At 34.9% G+C, this 22,288-nt stretch overlaps 3 protein-coding genes across 4 annotated transcripts; 1 reads left to right on the top strand and 2 right to left on the bottom strand.

The window, feature by feature from the left end:
- Positions 1-626: 626 nt before the first annotated feature.
- On the top strand, positions 627-2,376 carry LOC142519907 (NAC transcription factor 56-like). Its single transcript, XM_075622922.1, has 3 exons — positions 627-977; positions 1,098-1,408; positions 1,534-2,376. The coding sequence occupies exons 1-3, from the start codon at positions 794-796 to the stop codon at positions 2,119-2,121; spliced, it is 1,083 nt and encodes a 360-aa protein (XP_075479037.1). The 5' UTR covers positions 627-793; the 3' UTR covers positions 2,122-2,376.
- Positions 2,377-6,822: 4,446 nt separating this feature from the next.
- LOC142518148 (uncharacterized) lies at positions 6,823-10,043 on the bottom strand. The gene is made up of 6 exons (XM_075620854.1): positions 9,392-10,043; positions 8,537-8,677; positions 8,331-8,444; positions 8,083-8,256; positions 7,419-7,534; positions 6,823-7,183 (listed from the first exon to the last, which is right to left on the bottom strand). Exons 1-6 carry the CDS (start codon positions 9,875-9,877, stop codon positions 7,105-7,107), a joined length of 1,110 nt encoding a protein of 369 aa, XP_075476969.1. The 5' UTR covers positions 9,878-10,043; the 3' UTR covers positions 6,823-7,104.
- A 3,293-nt stretch (positions 10,044-13,336) lies between these two features.
- LOC142519020 (uncharacterized) lies at positions 13,337-15,600 on the bottom strand. Of its 2 annotated transcripts, none has more exons than XM_075621896.1 (3): positions 15,004-15,600; positions 14,208-14,766; positions 13,337-13,954 (listed from the first exon to the last, which is right to left on the bottom strand). In XM_075621896.1, the coding sequence occupies exons 2-3, from the start codon at positions 14,735-14,737 to the stop codon at positions 13,585-13,587; spliced, it is 900 nt and encodes a 299-aa protein (XP_075478011.1). In that variant the 5' UTR covers positions 14,738-14,766; positions 15,004-15,600; the 3' UTR covers positions 13,337-13,584. The 2 variants fall into 2 exon arrangements, with proteins under 2 accessions (XP_075478011.1, XP_075478010.1); XM_075621895.1 differs by having other exon boundaries at positions 13,338-13,954; positions 14,998-15,597.
- Positions 15,601-22,288: the final 6,688 nt, after the last annotated feature.

Raw genomic sequence — 22,288 nt, 5'->3', positions numbered from 1 at the left:
ACGACATATAGGTTTCCAAAATGTTCAATAAAATAAAAGTTGACTACATTGATATTTAATAATATAATTAATTAAAGGATGGTGTTAGAGTTGATGGTAATTGCCTAACAAATTAAAGGGTGCATTATCGCTAACCACGCATTTTCTACCCATAATTATCCTCGTCTAATCAATTCGAATATTTTTTATTATTTATTTTTCTGCGGTCCCCGAATATTATATTCCACGTGTCGGCTCCTCCTGCACCCTGAAATCACGAGCGTGTCTGTTTATCAGTCGCTTAATTGTAAAAACGTCGTCATCATTCATTAATCCTAACATCCCTTTGAGGGCGAAATGACACGTTTGCCCTTTGTTCATGTGCCATGAACACAACGGACCAACACAAGTGAACCACACCTATTTTTATTTTTATTTTTTTGTGTTTCTCCCGAATTAAAATTTTAGATTGATTTTTTGATATTAAGTATTTTTATTTATTATTTACAAAAAAACAAATTTTATATTGAAAAACAGAGACTTCTCCCAATAAATTAAATTAAATGAGTTTGTTATGAAAAAATACATGAAACTGTACATTATTTCATCACATACCGTATAAAAAGATGGGCCAGCCAAAAGGTTGGAGTACACTCAATTTCATTTTGCGTTGAAATCTTTAAAAAAAAAATTATTTATCGAATTGTATCATGATCTCCTCCTCTCGTAAAATTCCAAAAGCTTGCAATAAATTTAATATTGCATATACAAAGAATTGCTAGCTAGCTACAAATTAATAATTGATTGATTAAATATGGAAAGCACCGATTCCTCCACCGGTTCACAGCAGCCTCAGCTGCCGCCGGGCTTCAGATTCCATCCCACCGATGAAGAACTTGTGGTGCACTACCTCAAGAACAAGGCCGCCTCCGCACCGTTGCCAGTTGCGATTATAGCCGAAGTTGATCTTTATAAATTCGATCCTTGGGAACTCCCAGGTAGTGTTTTGTTTTGTTTTCACCGAATAAATATTTGCTATTTCGAATTTTTTTAACGAATATCTTGATTTCTTATTATCTATGCTTCATGATATAATTGTTGTATAACTATTTTTGCAGCAAAGGCAACATTTGGGGAGCAAGAGTGGTATTTTTTCAGTCCCAGGGACAGGAAATATCCCAACGGGGCACGGCCGAATCGGGCGGCCACTTCTGGCTATTGGAAGGCAACTGGGACGGATAAACCGGTGCTGACTGCCGGAGGAACTCAAAAGGTTGGCGTAAAAAAGGCGCTGGTTTTCTATGGAGGGAAGCCACCAAAGGGAATGAAAACTAATTGGATCATGCATGAATACAGGCTCACTGGTAATAAACCCTCCAACACAAAGCCCCCAGGCTACGACGTAGCCAGTAAGAAGGGATCTTTAAGGGTAATTTAATTATTTAGTTTCTTAAATCAAGCTCAAAGTGACCGAGAAGAACTAATCACGTTACTTTAATGTGTTTTTTATTTGCTTTTATGAAGTTTAATTGGATTTTTGGATTATAATTCCAGCTTGATGATTGGGTCTTGTGTCGAATTTATAAAAAGAACACCGCCCAAAGGCCAATAGATCAAGACCGAGACGATATAAACGACATGCTTGGATCAATCCCACCAAGTATCTCAATGCCTGTTGGACAGCAGAGGCTACAAGGACTGTTCAAGCCCACAAATTATGCATCATTTCTTGAAAACGATCAGCAAAAATTATACGAAGGGGCATCGTTCAACGGTTCTTTGAACTCTCATTTATGTTCATCAGGTTCAAAGCCAGGACCACAGTTTCCTAATTGGGTACCAGCTGGAGCCCCAGACCTCCTCCCTTCGAAGAGAAGTACACTTCCAAATTTATACTGGAACGACGAAGAAGGGAACACGAACTCCCCGTCCACGAAGCGATTTATAGCTGAAAATTGTGATGGAAGCCTCGGAAGATCAACTGATGAAACAACGAACTCTATAGCTACCATTCTTAGCCAGCTGCCGCAGACCCCTTCACTACAGCAGCAGCAACAGGCAATGCTAGGGAATCTTGGAGATGGAGTTTTTCGACCAGCGCAGCAGGCATATCAAGTTTCTGGCATGAATTGGTACTCTTAGATATGTAGTAATATTGATCTAGTTCTATGGGTCAAATTAAAAAGATTTTATAGTAATTATTCAAGAAGATATTAAATTAAGCAGATGGGAATTTTATAAAAGATCCTGCTAGATCTATGTTAAGCTGTCAGATTGGTTGGGGGTATATATAATTATTGTTTCTGTATGTTGGATTTTGAAAAATTTTGTTAAATATTTCACAGATGATCACCCTGGAGAGTGTATAATAAATTTCTGTTGTGATCAATTTTAGCATAGGTGAAGCCGTATATAATATTAGCTAATTGTTGTTTTGCAATTGGATATTGTGGTTGGAAATTTTATAGAAATCATGGTCTTGTATTGATTGAGGAGATTATAGAATAAATAAATGGTTGATATATATATATATATATACACAAAACAGTAAACCCTAGCAGTAAACCTCTTTGCAAAAAAAATATATATATATATATATATATATATATTAATTATTTAATTTTATTTTTAATGAAGGCGTGTGAAAATTTATTTGATCGCATGTTTTGTGGGAGAAGTTTTGGTCACGCCATTTTGCCATCGCGACGTCTAACTACTTTTTCATACGACGGTTGCAATGTATTTATATCTATACTATATAATTAGGTATATGGAAGTTGATGCATACGCTATCTATACTCCACTTTATGTGTAAAATATTTGTTAAAATTATTTATAAATGGAATACAAAGAATAAAAAAATAGAGTACAAATATAAACTCTCTTAATATATATAATATTTCTAGCTATGTTGCGCGCGCCATACTTAATTACTAATTTCTTGTATTTAATAGGAATTTGACAACAAAATTTACATGTGGTAATTCAAAATTTTAAAACTCTTATCCTTATCTTAGAAGAGTTCATCGACAAGCAATAACACTTTTATTCATAAAAAGAGAATATTTTTTTGCCATATATCCACACAATTAAAGGAATCTCTCTCTCCGATCCCTCAAGAATTATGCATGGCATTAATTTATTCTTCAAGAAATTCAATTATACATATGTATGTATACATAGGCTCACAAATTTGTTGTTTATGTACAATAGTTTCAAGAAACGTAATCCCTCTATTTTTTTTTCCTTTAATCACATATATATTGCAAGTAAGGGATGTTGACCAATATAACCCTGGCTACAGTGGCGGAGCCAGGAATCCGATTCTACCCGGGCTAGAATTTTAAACTCTAAAATATTTTAATATTTTAAATTGATCTATCCGGATTAATATCAAATTTATCCAAAATTATACAAAAATTTACATATAAATTTTTTTAAAAAAATTAGGACCACCTGGGCTTGTAATGTGGCTCCGCCCTTGCTGGCTAGTCGTAAAGTTTCCCCATATAGGACTAGTAAAAGAAATAATACAATCTCAAAAAAAAAAAAAAACAGAAAACAAAAACAAAAACCAAATTTTTATTGTGCACTTGTACTTGAAAAGTAATTAACTGGTTGATACGACTATAGCCTATTCTTTTCGTTTGTTTATACCATTCAAAAATTTATAATGTTGGATCATAGAATATTGATCTTGACAAGAAATATATTAAGCTATCTGGAATTAATTAATCACATGCCATCATTTTGTTTTGGTATATTTAAAAAGTTATCTACATCACATGGTGCAATGAATTTTGGTGTCAAAACTAACATTCATATATATGATTTAATTTAAGAAAAAGATAGACTTGTAAAACTCTATGATTAACGAAATGTTATCTTAATTTGTCGTAATGCCAACTTTCTTTTCCATCATCGACATTTTCCTTGATTTAATCCCCAAAAAATTTACGCATGATAAGGATGTCCTTTTCTTTGATATATCGTGTGAAATTCAATATATGGCCAAAGTATGTATATTCTCTACCACCACAACATTATTTCATTTTGATGGCGAATCGGATTATTTCAATTTTTTTTATATTTTATGCTACATTGTTAGTTGTCCCACGTCGGTTTGATAAAATACCTAGAAGTTATATATATGGTCTTGGACAATCCTCCCCCCTTAAACTAGCTTTTGGGGTTGAGTTAGGTCCAAGTTTCAATCTTAACATACATAAACATTTTTTGAAATATTTATAATATATTTACTTTATTGAATGGAAAATTTGGGATTCAATATTATAGGGGTTTTATATTTTCATTTTTTGTTTGTTTTTTAAATCAATATTGTAGGGGATAAGAGAAAGGGTAAATTCATATGTGGCTTTTTAATTTGCCTCTCTTTGACAACTTAGGGACCATCTTCATCTGTCATATTGAAAACAAATCATTATCTTAACCCACTCAAATTTATTATCGTAAACCACAATCCCATTTAAGGAAAGAGTACAAACATCTTTAATTCATAATTTTTTAAATTTTCTTAAATTGGGAAAATAGATAGTGGTTTGATGGAGATTAACAAAATAATTCTAATCTCTTATTAAAGACGCTTTCATATCCCTATAAAATAATTAACGAATTTGTTAATTATAGTGTATATGTTTTCAAAATTTTTTTTAGTGCATACTTATTGTATAACAATAAACAAATTAAAACGTGCACGTAAGACATAAGTGCAGATGTTATATGTCGATTTTTTTTTATTTTTTTTTAGATTCTTATAATTAAAGGTGACCTTGCATATTTTATGTGTCACGATGAATGTATCTATAATTTCAAGATATTCTTCAATTGATAATTTGTTTTTATTTCTCGAAGGCAAAACTATAGAACGAACGACCGAACGAGTGCGGCTTTGTCGACATAAACGATCATGAAGTATGAAGGGGCAAGAGCCTAGAGCCTTATATAAAAATGGGTAAGGTAATCACATATTCACAACTATGTACTATTACAAAACATTTTCGGTCATGTATCTTGCATATTTTTTTTATTTTTGACTTTGCTGTCGGTAAATATCACAATGTTAATCTATTAACTTATATTTTTTCGAATTTGGTCATCTTTCATGAACAATGATGTGATATCGGATATTGCTGATGTGTTTGATGTTATATCGACATTCGTGTTAGAAAAGACTAAAATTGAAAAAATAATGCTAGTTACTAATTTACACGACTAAAAATATTTTGTGTCCCGACCACAAAATAAAATCTTTCAGCTAGTAAGAAAAACTGATCATGTAATTTATATGGTCGTTATTTAAATTAGGAAAACAAATAAGTGAAGAAAAAGAAAAACCAGCTCTTCAATTTTGATCATTTTCGATTATAAAGAAAAGACATAAAATAATGTACCTCTAATTATTGTCAAGTCCGCCAGCCCTGAATTGATGCCGAACGGGCTCCATGAAATGTGACTTTGTATCCAACAGCCCAAAACTATTTCCAAAATTGAAATGAAAGGCAGTAAATATAATATCGTTTGCAGAAATTATTGATCTCAATCAAACAAAAAGTTGTCGAGTCTAAATTTGACAACTACAATTTGAACCGATGAAAGCCCTGATTTGCATCCTGTTAAAGTTCATCTGACAAAAAAAAAAAAAAATTGTTACCAAATTTTAAAGTTCATTAAATTTATTGTTTCGATAACTTTTGTTCGAGTAATTTTTGGATTTATAAAATATACATATAAGTTGAACATTAGCCTTTTATTTGATACATTTTGCAAAGTAATGTCCTTTGGAGTTTGGACCATCATTTAACTAGTCGTTCAAAGTGCATATTAATTAATCAATCAATTAATAATTTTGAAGAACAATTCTAGTACGGTTGACTCTTCCACTTTGAAATGAAACCACTTTCAAGAAGTTTTCGACTCTTTTTCTTCTTCTTTTTCCCATAAAACCGTGACCATGAAAATATCATCCTTTTTTTAAGTGCTTAATAGTTAATATCAGCCTTTCAATTTTTTTTTAAAAAATAGTTAATATCAAGAAAATAAAGTTTATTTTATACAAAATGTGCAAATTGTATCGATATTAATTATTATTACATATATATTATACAAAATCATGTGTGTTCCGAAATGGTCTACCAACAACCGCGTATTAATTAATTCGTCCCTCGGTTTTCAAACGAACTTTCAAAAGGTGTCTTTGATTATATTTGCCCACTTTAAAGAACTTTCCAAGAAGTCATATTGTTTGCTACTCTATATAAGTTCAGACCAAATTCTCAGAATCCAAACCCAAACAGCTAAAACTCATCAAGAAAGAGAGAGCTCAATTACGAAGGTTCCATCCTATGGATCAGACCAAAAATGGGCTTCCACCAACTCCGGCGGTGGCCGGAGTTGGAGCTGAGAAGAATCTGGCTCGACGTACGGCATCACCAAGATCCTTCACATACAAACGCTCTGTAACATACGAGCGGTATGTGGAATTAACACCAAGGAGCAGGTCGAGGAGACGACAGGCAGCCAGAGAAGTTGTTCAAAGGGCTTTGACACCTCCAAGCCAGAAACTGAGCTGTAGGTGGCGGAATTTCTGCCCCATACCTAGCCGCCTCTCAAGAATGTCTATGGCTTAACCACGAGAAGTTCCGACAAAAATTTTCCGGACATACTTCTATCATAAAGCTACACATAGAAGCTACTTTTGAATGTATATCTGACTAGCATCTTTTGAGGCATGAATCTTACTTGATTTACGTTGGTAATGAGAAATATTTATCGACATTCATCTATTATCGTTCAACTCTAACAGATAAAATTCCAAAACCAAAATAACAAGTAACATCCGATTATGAACAAACATATACATTAACTATCAAGGACATATTCTTATGGTACAATCAAAACTCAAACCGAGACACGAGGAATCGATGTTCGTTACTCTTTACATATACAAACAGTGGTTCTTTAACAGCAGTCGAGGATTGAGACAATGCTTCTCTGTCTCTTCCTCCTGACTGCTTCTCGTTCTCTTTCATTCCTTGATTCGAAGGAACAATAAAAAATGGACAATGTCGTAATCATAGATATAAAAGTCGAGATCCCATACGTTTTTCATCTTTCCATCGATGATGTTGGATTTGTCTCAGTGGGAACTTCAGACGTTCTTGTTTCAGATTTCTCGTTTGAGTAACTGTCAAAAAAATATATTTGGAATTTAAGCCTCATCCCACCATCCAATGGATTCGAGCTAGATACCTAGTTTTAACTATGATCAAGCCATAAGAGGGATCCAATTCACATCGTTACCAAATAAAAGTATTATTCTCAAAAGGACAGTTAATCATCGTAAACTCTGAATGATTTTTCGAATCCAAGAAACTACCCTACAAAGCAATAAATAATTTGATCCAAGTAACAAAGCTTACGTAGACAATATGGTGACCCAAACAAGTTCCACTGTGTCAACCCATAGAAGCCTTTGTTCGACAGGAATCACGCCATAGGTGATCAAATGAGCAAAAGGCCATAGCTTCCAACCAGCCTGAAATCAATCACATTCAAATCAAATTTTAAGAGCGTAGAATAGATGCAGATTGCAATTATTTAAAAAATAGGTTTCACTTGTTTGTCCGACACAGGTAGAAAGAAATGGAAAAAAGCTGATCTCTACACGATTTTGTGTCGTCTGTGTAAAACATAGTTTCCTCATATTAAAAAGGATTATGGCAAGGCTTTTTACACATCATATTTCTCGACATGTGATATTCATGCCTTCGAAATTACACCTTCCGTAACCTCTCAAATAGCTTAACCTTAAATTTTCACGAAGTTAAAAAATGAAATTACAAGTTAGACATGAGAATTAGGCACCGAATATATATCAGTAAAGACTTCATCAAATTACACAAAACATAAGATTAAGCAGCAGATGAAAATTTATTAACTTTAAGAAGCAAAAAGTTCAAGAAACAATTTGCAAGCATGCATAAGTGATCTCGATTCTAGATCCTTCATTTGGAATTGAAGCCACAAGTCCTCTTTGAGGTTTACCAGTTTTGTACATCCTAAAAAAAGAGTACGGCTTCTTACCGTTAACATTGGCCAGAAAGTAGCTTTCCACTCAGAAAAGATACTGGCAGGGGAGTCACGGCGTAAGACCCCTAAAAGAATGAAGTAGATGCTGTTCCAAACAGCAGACCAAGCTGTTTGATCAAAAGCAACTTTAGCAGGAACAACCCACCAATCATCAAAAGGAAATAAAGCCTGAAAACCACGGTATGTTCAAAAATATTGTACTAGAACATAAAATCTTAACACAATGCCTCTGCAATAATTACCTCACAGAAATGATAGTAATAGTGCGACAGGGAACCGTGAAGTGAAAAACCAACTAGGCCAGATCTGAACATACGTGAACGGTCAAATTCAAACAGAGGTTTCCCTTCGTAACACTGCGATTTATTAACATGTTAATTAGTCACATCAATCCATCAAACAGCCAATAGCAGAGGAGTTTTCTCATCAATAAACAAAATTTACGAACCTGTGCGATCCAATCCCCCAAGGAATAAACAACTCCACTGATAAACATTTTCGCCAAGACGGGATTTGTTACAAGAGCAGCCTCATACGCATTCCAGTTGTGTTCGGGTGCATATCTCAATATTTCGAAAAGGGTCCATCCCTGAGTAAAGATAATAAACCGTTTCCACATAATATCTAATATAAAGCAGAAGTATGTAGCAATCAAGAACCAATTCTACAGCTATAAAAACGCTCAACAAATCTTTTTCACCAAACCGAAGGAAACTATAGTGCATAAATTTCATCCTTTCAGAAATTTTACTCTCCATCCTTCAGATTCTCCACCCCTACACCGTCCATCCCCTTAATCAAGAAAAAGTAAAATTTTATACATAATTTTATGAAAAATTCAAGTTTTCAACCCCAGACCAATAGGTGAGTCGCCCGCTCTTTAGGGTAACCCTCTGCCCACGGGGTAATTTCTGAACAGCAGATTGAACAATATGGAAATATTTGTACATCTGTCCTATATTCGTCCATCCAAACAAGACTAACAATCCCCGGAGTAAGAGTTGAGAAATATTACTTCATGTAATCGACCAAAATTAACAACATTCAGAGGATCAATAAGACCGAAATCAAAAGTCATAAATAACTTGTCAATCTTCAGTTACCATAGATGCTATTCCAAAGAATTAAGCAAACAACTAAATCAGACAACGCAATTGCACTCAAAGATGAAATTCAAATCCCCCAAAGTCGCATACCCATCAAGAACAATACATCTCAAGGAAGCCACACTTTCCGGACAATTTTCTATTTACACTACAGAAACCCAAAAAAGAAAAAAGACACGAGAATAGAAATAACTCACATGCCAATAATTATGATCGATGGTAAGTAGCTTGGCGATGGCAAAAGATCCAGCAGCCAACACAATAGAAGCATTAATGGTCCTATCAACAAGTCTCGCCATTTCCAGCTGGCTTTCCCCATCGACCGAGTCCGAACCAGCTGCACCAGAAGCAGAGGTTGAGAAGCCAACAGCTCCCTCAAGAGTCAGCCTTCCAGAAGCGTCACTGGCAAAACCCCCTACAACCAGATCCACCTCCGTCCCTTCCGCTTCTTTTCCTGAGAACAAGGCGCCGCTTTTTTGATCCACTATGTCATCACTCTGGACGGGGATGACGTCAAACTCACCGGCCACCGAACCAACAACATGTAAGGAACGACGACTATGATTTGTGTGGAAGAAACTAAGTTTGACGGGAGTGTTGTAGAAAGGGTTGCTCTGTTTGGGCCCACGAAGAGCTAAGAAGGATTTTGGGGCGATAGAGGCGGCGGCGACGGCTACGGCCATACAGTGGCTTCCTCTGATCACTTTAAAGCCCGGATACCTTTGGTAAAAATCTTTATTACCAATTTAAAATCAACATGATATATATAGCACAAAAATTTAATTGAAGAGCTCCATAAGCAGATTACTTTGTGAATTATTTATCATATTCTTCCGGGCCACTTGTAATGCGAAACAGATATAAATGAATAAAATAATAATTAAAATTAAATATAAAATACGTGATTTAATTTTATTAGAGAAACTGGGCTCCTTTAGAAATATCTGGAACCACGGTTTGCACCGGAGAAGCCACGTCTACGGACTACGTAGATTGTGGAGGAACCCAGTTGGGCTACGTTCTATGCCACGGAAATTCCATTTTCACGACTTTTCTTGTTCGTATTTTGAGAAAAGAGGGTGCAACGCCAACACTTGCTGGACACAAATAGCTGGCATCCATACCCTACTTCCGTCCTTCGATGGTCAATATTCATTTTTGGACTTGGATGCTTATTTTTTATGGATGATGCTGAGCCCATATATATTTGTTTCATGACACAGGACTGCGAATCGAAGCCCAAATTAGAGTGCGTCCCGCCGCCAAAATGGTGGGCTTTGCTTTGATAACCGGACTCCAATATTTGAATTCTGATTTTTGAACCAGCAAGCAGCAACAGCAACAGATTAGATCAATTTTCGTAAGGTTAAAGAGAAGCTCCTTTTGCCAATGTTTGAACAAAGTTATAAAAATCATTATTGTCACACTTTTCATAACGCAATTTTAGTATTTAACATCCAAAAAACAAATCGCTTGTCGTTTCAACCCAGTTCCAACAATGCGTTTCTCGGACCTGAACATTAAAGGTCGAGATACTGTTTTCGTTCTAGATTCACACAAATATTTTGGAATTTTATGACTTATTTTTACATAAAGGACCCGAAAGTCCTAGCTTATTTTTCAAGCACGAAAGGCAAAATAACCCCAAACACATAGAAGACTTAATTATTTTGCTGTAGGGGGGGATACCAGAAATACTTGTGGTAGACTGATCGATGTATCACTCTATAGACCTAAAGAGCCGAGCAATTAGTTAGACGTTCATTTCAATTTGATGGGACCATCTTCGGTTCTCTCGATACGGAAATTGAAATTTGAGGAGTAAAAATTAGTTGTCTGGTCTCAAATCTCAATCCTGTTCGATTCGAACCCAGCTAACACCTAATTGCTAGCTATAGGACTAACTAATATATCGATTGATTACTTGAATGTTTTTTTTTAAATGTTATCATAGCTTTTGACATTAATGGAAACTGATGTCTTTCATAATTTTACGTCAAAACGGAATCCCTTTTGAAGGAATTATGTTTCAAGAATTTTTGGGTATTTGAAAAAAGCATTCAAATTTTTATAGCAATTAAGTAATAACCCATCAACAATCACCTCTACTGGTGCCGATTCAATCTCTTAGTCGTGAAGAATTCGAAATTGGGCAGCAGCTTTTATACTCCATAATATATACCATAATGCATGCTTTGATGTTGGACCCAATAGTTCAAATGAAAATCCCTCTTTTATCAACTAAAGCTAGCTAGCAAAGTGGGGGGACAGTACCCCCTTAAGAAATTGGAAGCAAATGATAAAGCAGCTTCATCACGTGAGAAAAAGCATGTATACGTGCATGGAAGGCGCTGTCTTCGTCACTTGCTATTAAATAAAGTTTACTTTGTGCCTCATTTTGTAATCAATTCGGCAAAAAGTGTGTAATATGGGGAGGAGGAATAAGCTTTTGTTTCAATTATGTGCCAATTACTCTCCCCTTTTCTTTTCCTCCATTTTCACCTCGTACTATATAACACTCTTAGGTTTCGGTTAAAAACTTGTGTAAAATTTGAAACTAATTTCACATCATGATATCATACTAGATAAATGAAACATTTACGTAACAGACTGCTCTATTAGACTTTGTAATCGCATACCCAAAATGATTAATTAATTAATTATAAGTATAGCAAAGGTGAAAACTGGTTGTGGAGCACTCAAAATGTGGGTTTGTATGTATTATCACAAGTCCAAAATGGCATCGGAATGGGTCGACTTTCCCACATGGAATAAGATAAAATGTGCCTACGACGATGAATCATCCACTGAAAGGGACAAGACTGTGAAATAGAACTCGAAAACTACTAATAGTTTAACTTGACCGAATAGACAAAATAGCCAATCTAGTACGGAGCCAACTAAACATCTATTATTTCCACGTTGAAATCCTGGACTATTGCTTATCACCAATGTCACTGTTTAATATAATCACATTATTCATCAAAAAAATTTAGTTATATTTTGTTGGGTTACTTTATAATTATTATGTATTGATGCCCCGAAAAGAACTCGAATCATCCTCAGACTCAGATAGAATAAAGAGATCGGAAGTCTGGGGCTACAAGGGATAGAACCAGCTCAGATAAAAAAAATGTTCTTATATAAAATCTCTATGAGTATGCAACAACTAAGGAATCCGATTTAACCAGCACTTACCCATATAAACCTACTCTCTTAGACTAGTCCGGGCTGTGTAAGGAGGTTATGATAATGAATCTGGGACTTTGTCTACACCATCACAATATGACCACTGTCTAAGCACCGCGGGATAGACATCGACTCTGGGCCCAGAATTATGACTTTTCACGTCTCGAAATCATTAGTATATCAATCAACACACATGGGGCGAAGTGACAAAACAAGAAGCAGTATGAGTTGTCAGTTGCAACAGTATCAGAGGACAGGGCGTGGGCAACTAACTGATGACTGATCATGAGGAGTAGCCGGTCAGTGAAAACAATGTTATCATTACATTTCACCTAAAAGTACTCAGATTTGCTGGATCATTTAGGATATATTTTTGTCCATCAACAATTTTTCCGCAAACACTCGCTATATATTCTCTATATCACAATTTCCTCTGCGTGAATATCTAACCGACTTGAGCATCGGAGTAGTTATACCAAAAAATTTTCTCGCGCCCACTAGCATTCTTTGCTTTCAAAGTGTCCAGAACACTCAACCCGGGAACCTCTACCCGATTCCAGCACTCCCAACACATGCCATAGATTTTAATTCTCCAACACTCATTTCATTTGCTTTTTCAAAACTGGTGAGACACTAACCCATCAACACCCGCCACGACCAGTTGATACAACATATAATCAACGGCCCAACTCTTTTCATCCAAGAAAAACAAAATTGACATATTTTTTCGTTGTACAGGTTTAATTTCTATCTTACTTTGATACAATATCGAAAGAACAACTTTAGGACTTATAATGGTTCAGTACATACGACGAAAACAAAGAAAAATCGTATATGATTTGTCATATGGTATTGGATCAACCTAGCTGATTCAAAGTTACAAGACCACCCTTTCGAAGAAGCACATATTTTATAAATAAATAAATAAATAAAAATGAATTGATCGCAAAATTAATATATCAGCAAACCCATATAATTAATTCTTTATTGTGTGTATACAATTCTAATACAAAGCATCTGGTTCCACTTCGTATCCCCAGATCTGCATTTTTTCCTTATATTTTTTCTTCACCTCATAAAAACAAATAATATAAATTTAAAAAAAAGAGCATTTGATTTACCATTTCCCAATATTTGCATTTTCCGACCTCCTTTGCTTTCTTAATAAAAAATATTTATTTGATTTTTTTATTCCTGATCGTCAACAAAGACCATTGAATCTCCAATCTAATCTCACTTCTGCGGACCTCACGAAATGATGACGTGGCTTCCGAAACGAAACGATATGGCTGTTGACCATAAACGCCGTGACCCGATCCGAGACCCGGATATCCTCCATCTTCAGCTCATTCAGCCGATGCACGTACTCCGGCACATGCACCAGGTCCCACACAACCCCCACGCCGCCAGGCTTCAGCACCCTCACCGCCTCACACAACACCCTCATGCGTTCTGCCGCAGCAGCAGCAGACTTGGCCCCAAACTCTTTACCCACCCTGTGTACGAACGCAGCAGATACCACCACATCGAAGTAGTTGTCGCTGAAGGGTAGCGTCCTTGGGTCACCTGGTCTGCTTTTGTACCATATTTGGTAGTTAGATGGCGGCCCGGATAAAAAAGATATTAAATTTAATTCAAATGAAGAAGTATGATACTGAAGTGCTTGGTCTTTAGAATTCGTCGGTACTGCATGTTTAAAACACTTTACTTTACTATATTTTTGTATTCAAGTGGACCAGAAAAACGAAGAGATAAAAATTTGGAGCTTGTTGAAAAACGATGCATAATATATATATTATAATTAAATAGTCCGGTCCTCCCTACCTGCAAGTGACGTACTCTTGGACGCCCTCGAGGCCAGCGGTTTTCAAGGTACGTGTAGGAATGACGGTGCTGCTGCGTGTCTGGGTCCGGGCCGTATTGAGCCCAACAACGCGACCGGAGGACCCGGATTTCTTGAGCTGCATAGCGACTGCGTTCAGGAGGATGCCCCGGCCACAACCCAGGTCAAGTGCGTGCTTGACGGAGGACCAATCCGAGACAGAGGACACGATGCGCTGGGACATGTCCCAGTGAAGGGACACGGCGGAGTAGAAGAAGTTACCGGCGGCGAAGAAAAGGCATACAGCGGAGAGCGCTGTGACTGAGCCGGTGAAACCTGCGGCGAAGCGACTCGAAGCAGGGCCCGGGAAAAAGTGTTGCAGGAAAAGGCAAATAGGTTCGAAGTAGATAAGGAACACAACTGAGAGAACAGAGAAGCCCATGGCATGAATGAGAAGGAATAATGGGGTCTGCCAGTCATCCACACCGTAGATCGCGTAGATCTGCGTCCAATCTCTGCCTGTTTTCCCCATTTCCTGAATAATCTCGGGAAATCCCAATTCTGTCAAACAATGAGATAATCAAGATTCGTGGAACATTTCAAATCGGCAAATGGTAAATAGAGTAAAACGCCAGCTGAATCCAAATTTAGCTTCAAACATTGAACTTGCAGTTTGCTCAAACTGAAATAAAATCCGCTTCAAGCGAAAGTCATTTAACCATTTTCAAGTTTCAGGAAAAAATCAAATGGAATCAAAATGGGCCATAAAATAGCAAAAAGACGAGAGCTTACACTTACCCACAAGAAATCAAGGTGCAGAACACCGAATGTCAGATCCAGGAAATGCAGGGGAATAATTTAGTGATCCCGGAAATATTAATTATTGACAGAGAGAAAAGTACACTGCTCTGATTAAGGTAAAACATGGAACTACTCTTCAGTAACAGTGATTTACACTAAACCCATTCATCAAGGTACAAAATGGCAGCTTTTATAGTTTGAACAATCAATCAATGATGCAGAAAAAGAGGATCAGAGACCAAGGAATGGAGCACAAATTCCTGCAATCATGAAAAAACTGATTCTCGTACACTATCTATCTCGAGGGATGAGATAAAAAATTCCAAAGGGTATGATGAACGAATCTTGCTTCTCCGTAGTACGTAATCACGCGGTTATGCAATTCGTCTGTATTTGACAAGAAAGGATCGATGAGAAGCAAACAGGGATCTGAAAGTTTGGTGGGTGGGATTGGATTTTCGAGGGGAAAGCAGAGACTTTTATTCTTCTTTTTTTACGGAGAGAGGGAATTCTTGGCGTCTTATGATTCTGTTGCTGTGTATTTGAGTATTAAATTTTCGTGTGTATATTATACATATATGCATCACAGTAAAAACGAATTTAAGTAAGGTTCTTGTATATGTTAGAAAATATCCAACGAAGGAGGTTGAATTGATTTGAGACTGAGTTTTGGAGATTGGATGGACTGTGTGGTGACCTGAACAACTGGTGGAAGTGGTAGTAGCCAACGTTTTATATTATGTTTTTGTTTCGCTGAATTTTGATCTTCGAGGAGTCCATATTGTATTTCGTTCTCAATCCTTAGCATAATTGTAATGTTGCTCTTAGTTCGGTGATTAAGTACTGTTGTCCAACCCTCTGTAGCGTGGCCCGCGTTACATCCTTAAAATTGCACTAGTCACACTGAAAATATGCGACTACCAATATTTCTAAATGGAAAACCGCAATTTTTATTCTATAATTGTGTTACTTTGTGATTTTATCATATATCTTATTAAATTTCAATTTTAATATTATACTTTTTGATTTTTAGCAACTATATCATTTTTTCATTGGAAGTATTGATCTAACACAATACATGTATTTGTCGTATCAACATTTTAATAGTACCACGTCAGCGTCAAGTCGGAAACAAAGATAACATAGTAAACTGAAATTTAATACATAAAATATTAAAATCTTAAAGAAACAAAAAAACATCACGAAATTTATTTCCTTTTTCAAAATGAAATAAATGTTGCAAGGATTGGTTGTGGAAAATATTGGTTGTAAATTGACTTTGATTTTGAAAATATTGTAATAAGGCTAAAAGTCGTGTTTTCAAAGTCACACACAAAAATACTTGTTGCCAAATTGCATCGCTGCATGCAATCGCATTTTTGTATAATATATTATTATATCCTAGAGGCGGAATCAGTCGAAGATGGATAGAGATCTTCATCTCCAATTTCTTCTCTTTTTCAATAGATTCGTATATTGTTTATTTACAATAAATAAATAAATAAAATACTTTACAGTTTAGTTTACACCGACTAATTTTTTTAAATTTAAAGTAGTTATCCAATCCAATTTATTATATATATATAAAAATGCAACCCCAATTAAATAACATGTCATGGTAAGCTTAATTTACGGTAATATGCAGTACGTATTCATAAATGAATTTTATAAGTACGTCGAATTTAGAAAATTTCAAAGAATTTTTACAAGTCGGTACCCTTGTTTTTCCAACGTAGGGACAAAAACGTGGGTCCTAATTAAATAAAAGGGATGTGTACAAATTTTTCAAAATTAGGACGCGCGATTGGCGTAAAGCACCAAATGTCGAAGTCATGGCTTTTGACGCTGTAATGTCATTTATTATACAATTAATCCCTTTGCTTGTTGTTTACTTCTTTATAAAAGATTTCTTAATATCTATTGACTATTATCTATATAATTAATTAACAAATTGATTAACGCTTTTAATACTATTTATTTTCCGTTGATTGAATTTAATTAATCGTAATAGGGTTTTCTTGGGAAGCTTGTTCAATTAATATATGTTTCGAATTTCGATCACAAGTTTTTTCTATAATACAAAGCTTATTCACTAGTATATAAAATCACGATAGTTTGTATTGAACAAATCATGTGTTACATGCTCGTTTGAGAAAATATTTAAGCAGAACTCCAACATATGCGCATGTTGGAGTTTACACTTGACACTAGCTACGATACCACTCAATTGTTGATCTAAACATGCAAGCACGTGATCTGACTCATCTGTTGACTTTGTTGACCTAAGTAAAGTTCTTGCGGGAGCCCAAGATTATTATGGTTGTTAATAATTATATATATAATAATCAAGTTATATATGATTAAGCATATATAATCACATTAATGGTGTCATTGACTGCAGGCCAGTGAGTGCTTATGCCTTGTGACATACATTTTCATTTCTTTTCTGGACACCTTGACAACATTAAAAAAAAATTAATGTTGCACTATTGGATACAATAATAGGAAAATATATAGATTAAGGTTGCGTTTGAATTAGAGGATTTTGATTTAATAGGGTACTTGAATGAATGGTTTGAAATGTATCCATGTATTTGAAATTTAATGCAATGATACAAAAAATAATCTATTGGGGTCCGGAGATTTCAAATCAATTGTCAATTTTATTTGTTAAAAAAAAAACCCAATATATTTATTATCATATATCCGAAATCGTTAACTTCAAATCCATCAATTCAAACATAACATAATAAATGCGAAACATTTTGTTAATTAGATTAAAATGCGAAAATTGAAGAAATCGAATACAGGAATTTTTTTTTAACGGCATCACAATAAAATCAAATTTAATTATAAAAATTTGTACTTCAGATTTAGGGACGGACTAAACTAAGAGATCTCCGAGGACGGACTCTATGAGAGTTATAAAATTTTAAAATAATAATAAAATAATATTTTATGTATATACAAAATTATTATTTTAATTTCTACTGAGGTAATCTTGAAGTCACAGTTACCCACTAACGTTTCGATTTTTTTGGTGGTAAATTATAATTAACTGAGTATTATATATTGGCCCACGGGCTACATGGCACAAACATTTGAAATCTGTTTGGCACTTGTCAGTCGCGTTAATATGTTTTATGAAACATCATCAAAAGACAATTAAATTTTTGAAAAGTTATAAAAATATATTACATCTTTTTCATATCCGAAATTCCTAAAAAAATTTGTAATTTGCAAAAACATAAACTAGAAGCACTAATTTAATTTAAATGTTTATATTTGATTAAATTCAGATTATGCGATTATTTTGTGTGCTAATTACAATATTTTAGAACGAATTCAACAATAAAAAGAAAAATTTAAGCTAAGCACTACTATATTTTTTTCATATTCACATAGGAAAAATAATTTTTGGTTTCATGATATAATTTATTCCTTAAATTATCTTTTTATTATTGATAACATTTTGTTAAATATTTGATTTAGAGTTTTGTCTTTCTAGACTTTTATGGGAATTGACTCTAGACAACACTTGTGAGAGTGTTGAACGAAGATTTTATTTTGTTACTTCAGTTTTTTGCATATAGTTTTTGAATTCTTTTGTTATTTCATTCTTGTTTTTAGCATACAATTTGATTCCTTAACTTGTTTGGAAATATAGTTTTTTATGCAATCACTATTGTTGTTTTGTAAACTCAATCTGTTTTTCTAGTGATTTTTTTGTTATGAGACACTTCGTAAATGTTTATACTTGTACATAATTATCTATAAGTTATATTTATTTAAGTTATTTATTTATGTGTTATATTATTTCATTATTATTCCACTGTGTGTTGTCATTACGTGTTACAACATTTAAGGCAACATTACTATTTGATACAAACAACGTTTTTACCGTTCATATTAAACAAAATCCCTTTAAAACTTATATTATTAAATTTCAGTGGCCATGAAATTTTTTTTATATCTTTTCAAAATGATATTCTCTCTCTGTATTTGTTTTATCTACAAAAAATCCTAATATTATAGAACATACCCAAGCCTCTTCCTGGCGAGAAACCATTAAGAATACCTACAAAATTTCAAGTCAATACTGCATAGATATGTATTTAAATGGTTTAATTAATTAAGCTTTTTATATGTATTGATTTTTCGACTACTTTAGTTGATAAAATCGCTATAATGAAATAGTTTAAGATAAGTTGCAATATCAATCAGCACTTTGAACAATTTTTTGCATATGCTTGTTATTATGATTTTAACATCATCGGGGTTTGTTTCATATTATCTCAGGGTCAAATTGAAATTAATTGGATTTTTAAATCAAATGTCTTTTGTAATACCGTCTCACAAGTCTATATCCATGAGACGATTCGACCTGAAATATATTTAGCATGAAAGTAATGTTTTTATATATTAAAATAATATTTTATTATGATTTGAATCGAGTTTAAGATTCATCTCATAAAATTAAATCGTGAAACAATTTTAGAAAAAAAAAACTCGTCAAAAAAATAGACATGGCACCAGCGGCCTTCTCAATATCATGAAAATTCAACAAAACATTTCGAACAAGATTGGGCCCCACAAAAAGAAATAATTTCATCGAGGTGGAAACTTAATTTGAAAGGAATAAGCTAGCCTAGGGATGGCAACTGTAAGGCCCGAGAATTTAATTACCTTAATCGGAAATGATTTGGGTATATTTACCGTAATCTGAGATTATTCTGGAATGATTTATTGATTAATCAAGGTAATTATAGACGGAACAGAGTGGATCGGGAAAGGTAAAAAAAGACGCAAAATGTATGTGCAAGGAGGTGTGCTCGCGCACATGCGTGACGTGATGCGCGAGTCTTGCGCGGAGTGGACAGAAGACCCCGCGCATATGCGCGAGGTGCCCAGTAGCCAAGGAAATGCTCGGCGCATATGCCCGACGTGAACGGGCGCATATGCGCGAGCAGGGCAGTGAGTTCGGCGCACATGCGCAACGGAAGGCGCGCATATGCGCGAGAGATGCCGAGACACACGCGCTGAGAAATTGTGTCTCGCGCATATGCGCCGAAAGATGTCGCGCATATGCGCGAGACGTGTTACTCGAGGGAGCAGGCCACTTGCCTTGCTGCAGGCGTGGTGTGTGTGTGTGTGTATATATATATATATATATATATATATATATATATAAAAACATGCATATTTCTTCAGAAGAGAGAAAGAGGAAATCGAAGGAATCTTTAAGAAAATTCTCCGTGGCATTTTAATCGCGATTTTGCGAAATCCGTCCGTTAGATTTCTAATCCGAGGACAGTACCGTGTTCCTAGCGACGACAGCTACAACTGGACGTAAATTTTACTACGTTTTGATATGTTTTGAACTTATGATGTTGTCAGAATTGAATGAGATTCATATATGATGTTCTTGACATGTTAGACATCATAGAATCGAAGTCAGATTAAGAAACGGACTGATTATGTAATTGTTATGATTTTTGGAATTGATTAACTGAGATTCGATATCAGATTGGTGTTGTTATTGAAATTATGAATTGCACCGATATTGATTATGAGTTCTGGTATTATATCTGTGGTGTTGAAATTGACGGGGTTATAGAGACTGTATTGTTATGCCGTCGAAACATCCGTAAATTGATATTGATCAGATTCAGTATCGGTTGAGATTGTATTGTGGTATCGTATGTCGATGGGCATTGATCAGATTATGTTTTGATTTGAGTATTGATCAGAACAGGTGTTGAATTGAGTTATATACTGATATTGTGTCTGTTCGGTATTGTTATTACCAGATTGAGAATGGACATGATTGAATGCAGGACTTCGTCTTCGTCAGAGCGAGAAGAGAAAGGTATAAATTAATGTTGAGTTGGGATTGCACAACTCAAGTGAGGTTTGGCTCGAGTTTCCCTAAATCACATACTTTACCTTATTGTATTGATTTGATTGATGTACTTGTTCTCTTGATTTATAGACAGCAGGTATTAGACGAGTAATCTTGTGACAGAAGTGCCTGATAGTGATGGGATCGCCACGGGCACATTGCACGATGTCACAAGATAGTGTATTGGCGATTGTGCCAAAGTCTATCACCGGATGATTGGCTATCGATGTGGATAGAATTATAACTTCTTCTATTACTGATGATCGATATTATATCGATGTGGATAAAATCGGAGCTTCTTCTATTACTGGTGATCGGTACCGTATCGATGTGGATAGAATCATAACTTCTTCTATTACTGGTGATCGATATTATATCGATGTGGATAGAATCGGAGTTCTTTCTATTACTGGTGATCGATACTATACCGATGTGGATAAAATACGAGCTTCTTCTATTACTGGTGATCGATACCATATCGATGTGGATAGAATTGGCATTTCTTCTATTACTGGTGATCGATACCCTATCGACGTGAATAGAACTGGAGTCTTTTCTATTACTGTTGGTCGATATGGGAATGCTAACTTCTGGAAACCGGGATCCCTAGACTAGGATTGAGTCTAGTCTTAAATGTGACGTCATGAGTCTAATTGACAGTTATATTGCTTCATGTTGATTATGTTCCTGAATATGATACATATTGATTTATGTTCCTAATGATGGTACATGTTTAGAATATGATTTATTCTTGATATGGATTTATATTCTGATTTGAATACATGTTAGACATATCTGTTATATGCTTTTATATTGTTTTATGATTGCATGTATACATGATTTATACTGAGAATGTAATTCTCACCGGAGTTATCTGGCTGTTGTCTTGTTTGTATGTGTGCATGACAACAGGTGGGATATGATCAGGGTCAAGAAGAGAAAGAGGCTGGACTAGATAGCGTGGAGATCCGGGCTTCGAAGCAACTTAGGATGCAGCATTTAGATATAGTTGAACCTAGTTGAATTCTTAAATAATACAAGATTTGTATATTTATGTTTAATATGTAATTTGAATTGAATTACATTACGTTTCCGCTTTGTATTTTAAAAAAAAATTTAGACCCTGTTTATTATAATTGTTTGAATTATTCCTAAAGACGATTAAGGAATGAATTAGCGTCCGGGTCCCCACAACATGTGATATCAGAGCATTAGGTTCCAGAACAGTAGGTTCTAGAATTGTAGGTTCTTGAGATTGAGATAGAAGATAGTGAGCGGGGTAGATTGAGTTATCTTTCCTGCATGTGACTGCTAGCATGTGATTTACTTATAATGTTGATTTACATTGTGTATGCTAGCATCATATTATGTTTTACTGCC

Source organism: Primulina tabacum, chromosome 11 (genome assembly GCF_025594145.1).
Source record: "Primulina tabacum isolate GXHZ01 chromosome 11, ASM2559414v2, whole genome shotgun sequence".
In the NCBI taxonomy this organism is placed as follows: Eukaryota; Viridiplantae; Streptophyta; class Magnoliopsida; order Lamiales; family Gesneriaceae; genus Primulina; species Primulina tabacum.
This window is presented reverse-complemented; position numbering and strand designations above follow the sequence as displayed.

Excerpts from the sequence above, each read along its gene's own strand:
- LOC142519907 (XM_075622922.1), top strand. The coding sequence starts at position 794 with ATGGAAAGCACCGATTCCTCCACCGGTTCACAGCAGCCTCAGCTGCCG. Across the intron at positions 978-1,097 it reads CGATCCTTGGGAACTCCCAG|CAAAGGCAACATTTGGGGAG; the intron begins GTAGTGTTTTGT and ends CTATTTTTGCAG. Across the intron at positions 1,409-1,533 it reads GTAAGAAGGGATCTTTAAGG|CTTGATGATTGGGTCTTGTG; the intron begins GTAATTTAATTA and ends TTATAATTCCAG.
- LOC142518148 (XM_075620854.1), bottom strand. The coding sequence starts at position 9,877 with ATGGCCGTAGCCGTCGCCGCCGCCTCTATCGCCCCAAAATCCTTCTTA. Across the intron at positions 8,445-8,536 it reads TGGGGGATTGGATCGCACAG|TGTTACGAAGGGAAACCTCT; the intron begins GTTCGTAAATTT and ends AATAAATCGCAG. Across the intron at positions 7,535-8,082 it reads CTTTCTGGCCAATGTTAACG|GCTGGTTGGAAGCTATGGCC; the intron begins GTAAGAAGCCGT and ends GATTGATTTCAG.
- LOC142519020 (XM_075621896.1), bottom strand. The coding sequence starts at position 14,737 with ATGGGGAAAACAGGCAGAGATTGGACGCAGATCTACGCGATCTACGGT. Across the intron at positions 13,955-14,207 it reads CAAGAGTACGTCACTTGCAG|ACCAGGTGACCCAAGGACGC; the intron begins GTAGGGAGGACC and ends GTACAAAAGCAG.